The sequence below is a fragment of the Dermochelys coriacea genome, chromosome 7 (assembly GCF_009764565.3).
Source record: "Dermochelys coriacea isolate rDerCor1 chromosome 7, rDerCor1.pri.v4, whole genome shotgun sequence".
Taxonomy (NCBI): Eukaryota; Metazoa; Chordata; order Testudines; family Dermochelyidae; genus Dermochelys; species Dermochelys coriacea.
The window spans coordinates 220,092-232,949 of record NC_050074.1 but is presented as its reverse complement, the minus strand read 5'-3'; the positions used below and the strand labels follow the sequence as shown (position 1 = coordinate 232,949).

The window sequence follows — 12,858 nt, the reverse complement described above, 5'->3', positions numbered from 1 at the left end:
TGTTGCTCCTTTAAAGAGACAAAAGCACAGCAGCTTTTTGCTTTAATTGGAGTTAATAATCACTGTGATGGGATCCCTGGGGTGCAGCCTGGGACTGTGGGACCACTGTGCCCTCCTGAACCCTCTCCAGCCTGAGCTGTCTCTCACAGGCCTTGTAGTGACAAGCAGCAAACCAGGCACTGTTATCACTCAGCATGTGGAGCCCCAACACCCAGCTTGATTGCATGAATGCTCCCAGAGCCACACATGAATCACACAGAGAAAGGAACCAAAGCCAAATACCCCTGCTCCCAGCACTGTACCCCAGAAATATACCGCCTTGCTCTGCTCAAGATAAGCAGTTCAAATTTATTAATTGGTTCATCACTTCATCAATGGAAAGTGAACATACACCAGCCTTTGTAAAACCTGAGCACATTTACTATTCATTTCAGGCAAACTCACTGGTAAAGATAAACAATAAAACAGGTTTATTGGCTACAAAAGATAGATTTTAAGTGACAGGCAAAAAGTCAGAGTTAGTTACCAAAATAAAATAAAATATAAGCATGCAGTCTAAACTCTCAATCCTATTAGACTGGGCAACATGTAGATTAAGCAGTTTTTCTCATCCCACTGGATATTGCAGTTCATAGTTCACAGATTTCACCCTTGAAATCTGGGCCAGTCCCCTCAGTTGGAGTCTTCAGAGTATCCTTGTTGCCTGCAGTGTAGGTGGGTGAAGGAGAAAGGTCAAGCATGGGACTGCTGTGTTCTATTTTATACCCTCAGTACATGTGCTTGGAAAACACAAGTCCAGGCATGTCTGGGGGGCATTGCTGAGTCTCCAGGCAAGGTTGAGCAATTCCTCTGGTGTGGCCTTATGCAGGTGAGTCATTGAATTGTAGCTCCCTTGCTGGACAATAGCCGTTGATAGTTTTTTGACACCCACTCGGATGCTCGTTATTTTCCTTGCTGTTGCCTTTGGGAGCTAGTATCTGGCTGATTCCCTAACTTTCAGCATGTTTAAGTGACAACCATACAACACAATTCTCAAAATTTCATATGCATTAATTATATACATAAATGGATAGAGAAATTACTTTCAGCAGATCATAACCTTTCCTTATACCTTACAAGGCATGCTTTATATGTAAGATCACGATTATATAAAAATGAGGAATATGGGGGTTACAGGACATCCCTCCAAGGTATAGAATGTCACAATCACTTGAAGGAAAACACGGCACTGGATTGATTTAGAATAAAAGTAAAACTAGTTCATTAAAGAAAGAGAAAGGTTTTAAGTGAGTTCAAGTATAAAGTCAGAATGGCTCCAAAAAAAGTGAAAAACGCTTTCTAGTGATTAAGACTTAATAAAGCCACAGTCATGGTTCAAGGTTCAAGAAGAAATGGTTGTAGGTGATAATCTTGGCTCAAGTGATCATGAGCTAATTCAGTTCAAACTGAACGGAAGGATTAACAAAAATAAATCTGCAACTAGAGTTTTTGATTTCAAAAGGGCTGACTTTCAAAAATTAAGGAAATTAGTTAGGGAAGTGGATTGGACTGAAGAATTTATGGATCTAAAGGTAGAGGAGGCCTGGGATTACTTTAAAATCAAAGCTGCAGAAGCTATCGGAAGCCTGTATCCCAAGAAAGGGGAAAAAATTCATAGGTAGGAGTTGTAAACCAAGCTGGATGAGCAAGCATCTTAGAGAGGTGATTAAGAAGAAGCAGAAAGCGTACAGGGAGTGGAAGATGGGAGGGATCAGCAAGGAAGGCTACCTTATTGAGGTCAGAACATGTAGGGATAAAGTGAGACGGGCTAAAAGTCGAGTAGAGTTGGACCTTGCAAAGGGAATTAAAACCAATAGTAAAAGGTTCTATAGCCATATAAATAAGAAGAAAACTAAGAAAGAAGTGGGGCCGCTAAACACTGAGGATGGAGTGGAGGTTAAAGATAATCTAGGCATGGCCCAATATCTAAACAAATACTTTGCCTCAGCCTTTAATAAGGCTAAAGAGGATCTTAGGGATAATGGTAGCATGACAAATGGGAATGAGGATATGGAGGTAGATATTACCATATCTGAGGTAGAAGCGAAACTGAAACAGCTTAATGGGACTAAATCGGGGGGCCCAGATAATCTTCATCCAAGAATATTAAAGGAATTGGCACCTGAAATTGCAAGCCCATTAGCAAGAATTTTTAATGAATCTGTAAACTCAGGAGTTATACCAAATGATTGGAGAATTGCTAATACAGTTCCTATTTTTAAGAAAGGAAAAAAAAGTGATCCGGGTAACTACAGGCCAGTTAGTTTGACATCTGTAGTATGCAAGGTCCTGGAAAATATTTGAAGGAGAAATTAGTTAAGGACATTGAAGTCAATGGTAAATGGGACAAAATACAACATGGTTTTACAAAAGGTAGATCGTGCCAAACCAACCTGATCTCCTTTTTTGAAAAAGTAACAGATTTTTTAGATAAGGGAAATGCAGTGGATCTAAGTTACCTAGATTTCAGTAAGGCGTTTGATACCGTGCCACATGGGGAATTATTAGTTAAATTGGAGAAGATGGGGATCAATATGAGCATCAAAAGGTGGATAAGGAATTGGTTAAAGGGGAGACTGCAACGGGTCCTACTGAAAGGCGAACTGTCAGGTTGGAGGGAGGTTATCAGTGGAGTTCCTCGGGGATCGGTTTTGGGACCAATCTTTTTATTACTGACCTTGGCACAAAAAGTGGGTGTGCGCTAATAAAGTTTGCAGATGATACAAAGCTGGGAGGTATTGCCAATTCAGAGAAGGATCGGGATATTATACAGGAGGATCTGGATGACCTTGTAAACTGGAGTAATAGTAATAGGATGAAATTTAATAGTGAGAAGAAGTGTAAGGTTATGCATTTAGGGATTAATAACAAGAATTTTAGTTATAAGTTGGGGACGCATCAATTAGAAGTAACGGAAGAGGAGAAGGACCTTGGAGTATTGGTTGATCATAGGATGACTATGAGCTGCCAATGTGATATGGCTGTGAAAAAAGCGAATGCGGTTTTGGGATGCATCAGGAGAGGCATTTCCAGTAGGGATAAGGAGGTTTTAGTACCGTTATACAAGGCACTGGTGAGACCTCACCTAGAATACTGTGTGCAGTTCTGGTCTCCCATGTTTTAAAAGGATGAATTCAAACTGGAGCAGGTACAGAGAAGGGCTACTAGGATGATGCGAGGAATGGAAAACTTGTCTTATGAAAGGAGACTCAAGGAGCTTGGCTTGTTTAGCCTAACTAAAAGAAGGTTGAGGGGAGATACGATTGCTCTCTATAAATATATCAGAGGGATAAATACAGGAGAGGGAGAGGAATTATTTAAGCTCAGTACCAATGTGGACACAAGAACTAATGGGTATAAACTGGCCACCAGGAAGTTTAGACTTGAAATTAGACGAAGGATTCTAACCATCAGAGGAGTGAAGTTTTGGAATAGCCTTCCAAGGGAAACAGTGAGGGCAAAAGATCTATCTGGCTTTAAGATTCTACTCGATAAGTTTATGGAGGAGATGGTATGATGGGATAATGTGATTTTGGTAATTAATTGATCTTTAAATATTCAGGGTAAATAGGCCTAATCCCCTGAGATGGGATATTAGATGGATGGGATCTGAGTTACCCAGGAAAGAATTTTCTGTAGTATCTGGCTGGTGAATCTTGCCCATATGCTCAGGGTTTAGCTGATTGCCATATTTGGGGTCGGGAAGGAATTTTCCTCCAGGGCAGATTGGAGAGACCCTGGAGGTTTTTCGCCTTCCTCTGTAGCATGGGGCACGGGTCACTTGAGGGAGGCTTCTCTGCTCCTTGAAGTCTTTAAACCACGATTTGAGGACTTCAATAGCTCAGACATAGGTGAGGTTTTTCGTAGGAGTGGGTGGGTGAGATTCTGTGGCCTGTGTTGTGCAGGAGGTCGGACTAGATGATCAGAATGGTCCCTTCTGACCTTAGTATCTATGAATCTATAAGGTAAGATTCTTCCCACACTCCTTCCAGCCAGACGGCTGACAACCCTCTTGATCAGGTTCTCCCATAAGGTCTAAAGTCCTTGGTTCCTTGTCTATTTAGGTGAAAGATCACTTGGGTTTTTTTGCCCCTATCTTTTATAGTCCAGTGAATGTTTTAAATGTATCCTTCTCAAAGTTCAGTGCCCCTGCTCTGAGGAAAGGTGCCATGGAGTCTGTTGGAGACGGGTCCATGCTGGTTTCTTCCCTGCTGGTGCTTTTTACAGTGCAAATTGATCTATCCCTGTAGCCTCCAATATGCCAATGACTGGCAACTTGACTGTGATTGCACCTGGACGGAGATGTTAACCTTTCCTTTGCTTGAAAAAAATCCTGTTTATTCACTCCTCATACTGATCTGGTTCAAACTCATTTTAGTCCCATATTTCCTATCCATTTATACAGTCCTTTGGGCGTTTGCCACACACACGCCACGCAAGAATATTAATGATCGGTGTGATATTGGCTTTCCAAAGATACCTAACATGACACCTATTTGATACAGATTATGTCATAAAGTGAATTGGAGTACACTAAACTGATCAGGCCCGCTGATACTCGATACCTGATACCAGTGAGTCCCTTGCCCTCTGGCATTGGGATGCCCTTAGGGTCACAGTCGGGCAGAGGGTGGATTAGGACCTACATGCCATCTGCACAACACAATCTGTTCTAAATCTTTAATTTAACAACCAATTTAACAACCAAGGTCCCACTTCCTTGACAGTTCATAGATGGAGATGTAGGTTCTAATATAGCTGGGAATTGAGGCATTAATGGCCTGGGATGAGAACCAAAGCCTTAAACTGGCAATGGAAACAGCCTGGAAGCCCTTAGTGGGATCAGAACAGAGGGATGATGGCAGGGAGGAGACACACAGCTGTGTTTGTGTCACCTAGAATCTATCCATTGCTTTCTTTTTCAACTTCAGATACAGTGAATCACAGACCAGTGCATGGATCACAGTGGCCAGGTCCTCGCCCAGGAGGAAAAGGTGGAGTTTTCTAGTGAGCTGGAGGTGAAAGAAGGCATTTTTAGTACTGAAGCTACCTGCCACATAGACTCAATAATGACTCAGACAGCATGACAACTCTTTGCACTGCTCTGGCAAAATGGGGCTAGATGCTTTCAACCGAAGGTGAAGTAGCATACCAGCTAGCTCTTCAAGTCGTTTCCCCATCTAACTAGCATCACTTCAATCTTGCCTGTGTGTCAGTAACAAGGGGTCTGATACAGGGTGTCTGTGACAGCTCGCCACAAGTTTTTACTAGTCCTCTAATAGTAAGTTAAAGTAAAACTAAAAGAACTGGCCCTTTAAATTTCAAACCAAAACTTACTGGGTGGTCGCACCATTTAAGCGAAGGTGTGCCGGCTGTTAGGACCAGGACCAAGACCCTGGGTTAGGCCTGTGGAGCAAATCTTCCAACTTAGGTCCACCCAGCACTCCCCTTGAAGCAGGCAAGCCTTAACTTATCTGGTGGTTCCTGATTGGCTATGCCCTCCATTCTATTTGATCCCTGTAACAGGATGGCTTTCCTGTGGGCTGGAGAGCCTGAGGCTAAGCCAGCCCTGATTAGAAGATGAGCCCCATCTGAGGTGAATCTGGGATTCCAGTATAAACAGCAGCAGGAAGCTGCAGGTAGGAGTGCAATTGAGTGAGCAGCTGAGATGAAACTGCCAGAGGCAGGAAGCCTGGTGATAAACTGGGGAAGCTCAGGAGACCATGCAAATCTGGTAGAAGGAGTAGCTATGAGGAGCAAGTGTGGCTCCTCAAGAGCCCTAGCCAGACAAAGCCTGGGAGTGGGAGTTAAAGAAGGGAAGATGAACTGAAAAACTGTTTGCTTTGGACTTTTGGATTCTGTTCTTGTGACAAACTCTGTTACCAGCCTGAGGAGAGCTGGGGAAATTAAAAGATTGAATTTAAAAGGTCACTGGAGATTGCATGAGTTCTTAAAGGAGCCCAGAAGAAGGGGAAATAGAGGTGGGATGTCAGTTATAATCATAGAATATCAGGGTCAGAAGGGATCTCAGGAGGTCATCTAGTCCAACCCCCTGCTCAAAGCAGGACCAATCCCCAACTTTTTTTTTGGTCCCAGATCCCTAAATGGCCCCCTCAAGGATTGAACTCACAACCCTGGATTTAGCAGGCTAAAGCTTAAATCACTGAGCTATCCCTCCCCCCATGAGTGACATAGGGAGGAGGGGATAAGAGTGACATAGGGAGGAGGGGATAGCTCAGTGGTTTAAGCATTGACCTGTTTAAACCCAGGGTTGTGAGTTCAATCCTTGAGGGGGCCTTTTAGGGATCTGGGGCAAAAATTGGGGATTAGTCCTCCTTTGAGCAGGGGATTGGACTAGACGATCTCCTGAGGTCCCTTTCAATCCTGATATTCTATGTCCGCGAGGCTCCTACCAACGAGGGGGAGCCATCATGCTACAATCCCTGACCTGAGTATAAGGCCTCTTGGCAAGACATTACTAAATGCCGCACAGAATCATCTGATAACATGCAAGTGCACCTCCTGCCCTGTGAGCCCTTCGACTGGCGCTGGAGCAATGGCTGACAGCAGGAGTTCCCACGGCCACTTCCCAGAGGATCTTACTCGACTCCCAGGGGTAAGGGAGCTGCTGACTCAGATGTAATTTTAACAGTCCTTGCCATGTTAAGAGGTTACTCAGACATTCTGCTTTGCTCTTTGCTCCACCTCCCATGTCCATTCAGTTCTCCTGTCCCTGCCCATGGTCCCAGATGCCTACTCCCTCACTATCCTCCTGTGTTTGTTGCCACACTCCCTGGTTCCTTTCTGCCTGCTCCCCTGATTATGCTTCCCAGCAGCCCTGCGCCCCTGCAGCCTAGGCCTCCTCTCACCTGCCCGTGTTGCCAGCCACATTCTTATGGCCCCCTCACCTGGTCCCCTAGACATACTGTCCAGCTACCCGATTCTCTTCTCTTCTGGCTCCAGTCTCTTAAGGTAGATCTTGTTTCCCTTCCTCCTTCTTCTTTAAAGATGCCTCTAGAGATCTTTAGACTCCAGTTTGTGACGAAGAGCCTTGATGTAAGGACCAGAAGCCAGCATCATGTGCCCTGCCAGCCATTTGCTGGCCACCAGCAAGTGACCTGGGGCCCACTAGGGCTCCATGGAAAATAGTTTGACTATCTCTGGCTGAGAGCATTTTGCCATCTGAAAGCTGCCTCATTTTCACCCTGGTTTTGCTGGTAGGTGGAGGTTGTCATTATGATGATGCTCCAGCTCTGTTTGGAGGTTGTGAGCAGGAATAAGAATCATGGTCACCTCCATCAACACTATTTCCATATTAAGCTACCTGTTTCCTGTGGTATGAGACAGTATTTTTATGCTCAAATAAATTTGTTAGTCTCTAAGGTGCCACAAGTACTCCTTTTCTTTTTGAGAATTTTTTCAGTTGTGCAACTTGCACAAGCAACAGCCTTTTCTATCTTGTGATTACCTTGCAACAGCAACACCTGGCCTTGGGGTCACATGGTTTATTTAGCAGGAGCAGCACTCCTCTGGCACTGGCAGCTTGTTCAGAATGTGGCAGCATGATCTGCTCACTGGCTTGAGTACATGTGACCAAACTAAACCGCCTCAGAGCTTTTTACATTTGATGCCTATAAAGTAATGGATTTACCATAGGCCCACTGGTCTTTCAAGCCCTTAGAAGTAGGCCCTGGCTGTATCTCAGACTTCCTCTTTGAGACTCATCTTGACAGGTTGTACCTGGCACCCTCTCCCTATAAGGAATCCCAGTGCCTCATTTCAGATTGTCAGGTAATGAGGTCTTTGCTACAGAGGAGCTCACTCCCCATTCACATTAGTCTCAGCCTCTTGCCTCCTAAAATTGAACTAATGCCAACAAAGGTGTTTTGGTTTTTCTTGGAGGACATTTCCCTCCTTTTCCTTCCCTGTTTTTCAGATCGTGTTTATTTCAGTCTGATATTTTTATGAAGACCGTATCACACTAGTTGTTTTTGTTGGGAGTGATGAATGCTAGGGGTCAGGCCTCTTTAAAAACAAACAGCTTCTGTTCAAATTCAATGCCCAAGTGGTGAGTAGGTGGGGAAAATTGCTTTACTCGGGTGTCACTGCCCTTGGGAAGGTGCAAAAAGCAGCTCAGTGTCTGGGGCAGAAGGTTTTGATCCAGGTTACCATGGCTAGGGAGGGGGTAGGACATTACCCCATTCTGATGTCAGTAGCCCAGTGGGAAACCCAATGTCTCATTCCCTGGGGGAGTTTCACAGATACTCTACCTGCTGGAGATTTCATATTCTTGAGCATTTACAGCACAAGGAATTCCTGCAACAGTAACAGTTTCTGCAATATCCTGATGTTTCTGGCCGAGGTTTGAACCAGCAATAGTGAGTCTAGTCCCACCTTCAACTGGTCCAGACAGGGGATAAACCTGCAAAGATACCCAAGCATATGTTCATTTCATAGCACCTCAGATGCAGGTAGCCTAATATGGTGCTGGACCCAAAACAGCCAAAGTTCTGTCCTCTTCCTAAGCTAGCCAAAGGAGACACTTTTTGCTGGCCAAGACTTGTGTCAGGTTCTCTTGCTATAGAGTAGCTGCTCTATCATCACAAGCAGGAAGGGCTACTCCTGGGGGAATTCTATGCCAAAAAATTAAAAATTCTGTGCACAATATTTTAAAAATCTGCAAAATTCCACATATTTTATTTGTCAAAATAATACAATATAATCAACTGGAGCCCCAGATGCCCGGGTCTGACAGCAGGTAGGAGTGCTCAGGGGGAAATCACAAATTCTGCATGAAAAAAATTTTGTGGGTAACATTAATTCTGCACAAATTCTGCATTGTGCAATGGTGCAGAATTCCAGCAGGAGTAAAGTGCTGTAAATGAGAGACCTAGGATCCATGCCCTCCTCCTTCCCACACTTTGGTCTTATCACTGATTTCCACAAAGGAATAATGCCATTAAATTCCCCTTTAGAACAGCTGTGGCAGCCCATCCTTTGCCTACTCACTGCTGCACTGACTGCTTCTCTGGGGGCTCTGGTGATGAGGAGCTATTATATAAGCTGTTATCTATTACGTGTATTGCAGTAGTGTCCAGAGGGTCTCCCATAGGTTCAGTGCCCCACTGCGCTAGGTGCTGCACAAAAACACAATCAAAAGACAGTTCATGCCCCTAAGAGTATATAGGATAAATTATGACAAGAAGCATCAAGTGGGTATAGCATGTAACTGGAGAAAGGACAAGGTGACAGCAGGGGGCACAGAGTTACACACACATACTCTATGGTAATCAGCAAGAGACAGGTCAAAATTATTTATTTTTTTAATAAACCAGGATTAATAATCATCTATGCTCCCTCTTCCATCCCTGCCAAGTCACTGTCACTTTGCCTTGTGCATCTTCGTTATTTCAGGCTCAGCTATCACTATGCTAATCTATCCCAATCACTGGGTTAGGACAGCAAGGGGATTCTGCTCTTTCGACTTCATCCCCAATTCCTGGATCCAGCAGCTTCCTGCATATTGGTTTCAATTGGTTTGAGGTATAAATTTGTTGTTTCTTTCATCTTGGCTACTACAGATTGGTTGCACTCTAGCACTTTGTGTCAGGCTCTCCAAACTCTCAATGCTGAAGAATTAACAGTGGGAGAGGAACTGTTGTTGCTATTTGGACTGTCAGTGAGGTTTTTTTGGCTGCTTTGTGGAACCCCCATTGCCCGAGTGCAGTAAAGAGTAGTGGTTACTCACTGAATAAATGAGGGGTGCAGGACACACGTCCGCTATCTCTTCTATGCAGGATCCTCGGAAGATGCAGTTGGGCTGCTCCCCTCCACACCACACACAGTTATACTTGGAGTCAGCCGTTTGGCAGCGGCTGCAATCAGAGTGTCCCATGGAGCAGTTATAGAGAGTTACTGCAGAGGAACAACATTCAAAAGGACATCTGTGAAAATCCCAACAGTGCACAGAATGACCCCAGCAACCAAGCATCTGGCACTAACAAACAAAACAACAACTCAGAGCCTGTAACATCCAGGCTGAAGGGCTGCCCCTGATTTCCCAGTGATGGGACTATTGTAGGACACCCTGAACACCAACAGTTTCAATTTAAATTTTTCCAGCTACCCCATGTTCCATTCCCTAAATCCCTCTTTTACTGGTGAGGTGTCACTCTCCTACCGTAGAGATCCACAGCGCTGTCCACTCGGAGGTGTTGCTTCCTCTGCACAAACACCACAGCACTGAATTCAAGTTGAGGTGCCAAGTAACTATACTGCAAAGAGACCAGAATGTCAGGGTATCAAATGGACCAAATGAGGCCTCTAACTAACTGGCTGAATAAACAGAAGTGCCTCAGTGCTTCACACATAGTTTAACACAAATAACTTGCCTCTTTCATTAAGAGACAAAGGGCCTGACTCTCAAAGATGGGCAGGGTAATTGCATATGTAAATGTGTGCATGCAAATGGCTATTTGTGTGCCTAACTGACCACCTGCAGATGCAAACACCCAAATGCATGTTCACATGTGTTTGTGCAAAAACTCACTACAGCTGAGACATCTGGTGACAGAACCAGTATGACTCACCTTCTCTGTGAACCTGGTCAGTGTTCCCACATGAACCAAAATGATGAGATCACTGATTAAGTAGAAGGTGATTACCAAGTCAACAAGGGGATTCAGCTCGTTAGCTGAGGATATTTGAAAGAGACAGCAAGAGATGGGGAGGGCTGGAAGGAAGGGTCAGAGAAGCTTAAGATCTCAGACAACTGTGATCTCTTCCTCCCCACCCCGCTTTGTGCCTTGGTAGTAGGGGAAAAGCTTTATGCTGTGGGGAACAAACACTTGTAAAATACATTGGAAATAAAGCACAGAACTTGTCACTGGTGTGCAGGAGGATTCTTTGCAGTAAGGAATCCAGGGTGAGGGAACCCCACCCTATGAGAACTGGGGGCTTGTCTGAGATCTTCTGCGCTAAGCAGTGGAACAACAAAAGGAGTTTCAGAAAATCTTTCTAGCATTTCAGCAGACCAAGCAACAAGCAGGACAGTCCTTGTTATCCTGACATGTGGAACAATAACAGAACCTACAACAATTTATCGCACAGCAAGGCGCAGGTGCAGCAGCAGCTCATGGAGAAGCTGGTGAATCCCATGGCAGGGAGTGATAACTGGGCGGTGGGTATACGACTGTGCAAAATGAGCCCAGCGGATGACCCTGATGCCTTTTTGTTGACATTTGAGAGGGTGGCATAAGGAGTAGGCTGCGAGAAGAGAGTATGGGCCCTCCAATTAGCTCTCTACACTTGGGAGAGGCACAAGCTGCCTATGTGGCACAGAGTGATGCACAAGCAGCTGACTATGATATAATAAAAGCAGCCATATAAGGCGGCTCCAAGGTGAAAGCTCAAATATCAGATACCTGGCAGGCTGACGTGATCGCGACCTTCCAGGAGAAGAGAAGGAGAAAGCAGGAAGCCAAAGGCTCAAAGGGGGACCTGTGAGCCATATCAGCACCAGATGCAAGTCCCATGGAGGAACAGGATCTCTGACATGTGGGTAGAGGCACTCCAGGCCCTGATATGGCTGTGATATCCTGAGAGAAAACCAACCTGCCCTCGAGTGGTGGGTGGAAGGCAGAGATGGTTGCTAGATGGACCTTGATGGATGAGAGTGACAAGCCCTGAAGCCTGAGGTGCAGGAGGTAGTCTAGAATGATCTGCAATGGGGCTCACTCGGGACATACCACCTTATTCGCCATCCAGCAGGTGAATAGCTTCCATTTGGCCAGGTAGGTTGCCCTGGTGGGGGGCTTTCCACTGCCCAACAGGACTCGTTGGACCTCGAACAAGCACTGCCGTTCTTGCACATTTAGCCACACAGCATCCAAGACATCAGATGAAGCGCTGCCAGGTTCAGGTGCAGGAGACTGCCATGGTTCTGGGACAACAGGTCCGCCCTGAGCAGCATCCGGAACGGGGTCGCCACCGAGAGATCTAGCAGAGTGCTGAACCAGTGTTGGTAGGGCCACGCCAGTGCTAAAAGGATGATCTTCACCCTGTCCTGTTTGATTTTCATGAGGACCCTGGGCAGCAACGGCACCAGAGGGAAAGTGAACGGAGTCCCTGTCCCTGCCTTGGAATGAGCAGAAGACATGGCATTTTCTGTTCTTCCTGGACGCGAATAGGTCCACCTGGGGAGTTCCCCACCTGCAGAAAATAGAACTGACCACCTCCGGGTGAAGGGACCACTCGTGGCGAGAGGAGAATGTCCTGCTGAGGTGGTCTGCCCAAGCATTCCTGGCCCCTGGGAGGTGAGCAGCCATGAAGCGGATGTCGTGCTGCAGGCAGAAATCCCTGATTTTGGTGTGCAGGGACTGACTGTGACTGAACGAATGGCCTTGAGTACTAAGATCGCCCACGGCTCCCCAACCCAGGTCCGAAGTGTCAGAGACAAGAGTCACCGACGAGACGGGGGCTGCAAAAGGGACTCCCTCCAGCACCAATGCGGGATCTTGCCACCATGTAAGGGATGACAGTACACTGTATCACCCCGATCACCCGGTCCATACTGTGCTGGTTGGGGACATAGATCGATGCCAGCCATGCCTGTAGGGGCCTGAAGAGGAGTCGCACGTGCCAAACCACATAAGTGCATGCTGCCATGCGACAACAGTCTCAGGCATGTAGGGGCAGTGGTGAGTGGTTGGACACACAGAGACGAGATGAGGTCCACCATGGCGTGGAACCAAGTTTCAGCGAGGAAGGCTCTGGCTCAAGTGGAGTCAAGTATTGCCCCAATTAATTCTATATGTTGCA

At 45.8% G+C, this 12,858-nt stretch overlaps 1 protein-coding gene across 8 annotated transcripts in view; it reads right to left on the bottom strand.

Moving 5' to 3' along the window:
* PLXNB1 (plexin B1) overlaps positions 1 to 12,858 on the bottom strand; it is a 200,622-nt gene that overhangs the window by 52,736 nt on the left and 135,028 nt on the right. For all 8 annotated transcript variants that reach the window (XR_006282546.1, XM_043518219.1, XM_038408344.2 and 5 more), the window contains 3 exons: positions 10,220 to 10,313; positions 9,788 to 9,954; positions 8,310 to 8,461 (listed from right to left, as the gene is read on the bottom strand). Coding sequence is in view for 7 of the 8 variants with exons in the window: in XM_043518219.1 (XP_043374154.1) it covers positions 8,310 to 8,461; positions 9,788 to 9,954; positions 10,220 to 10,313 (413 nt within the window). In the remaining variant the exon portion in view is untranslated. The remainder of the gene's footprint in view (positions 1 to 8,309; positions 8,462 to 9,787; positions 9,955 to 10,219; positions 10,314 to 12,858) is intronic.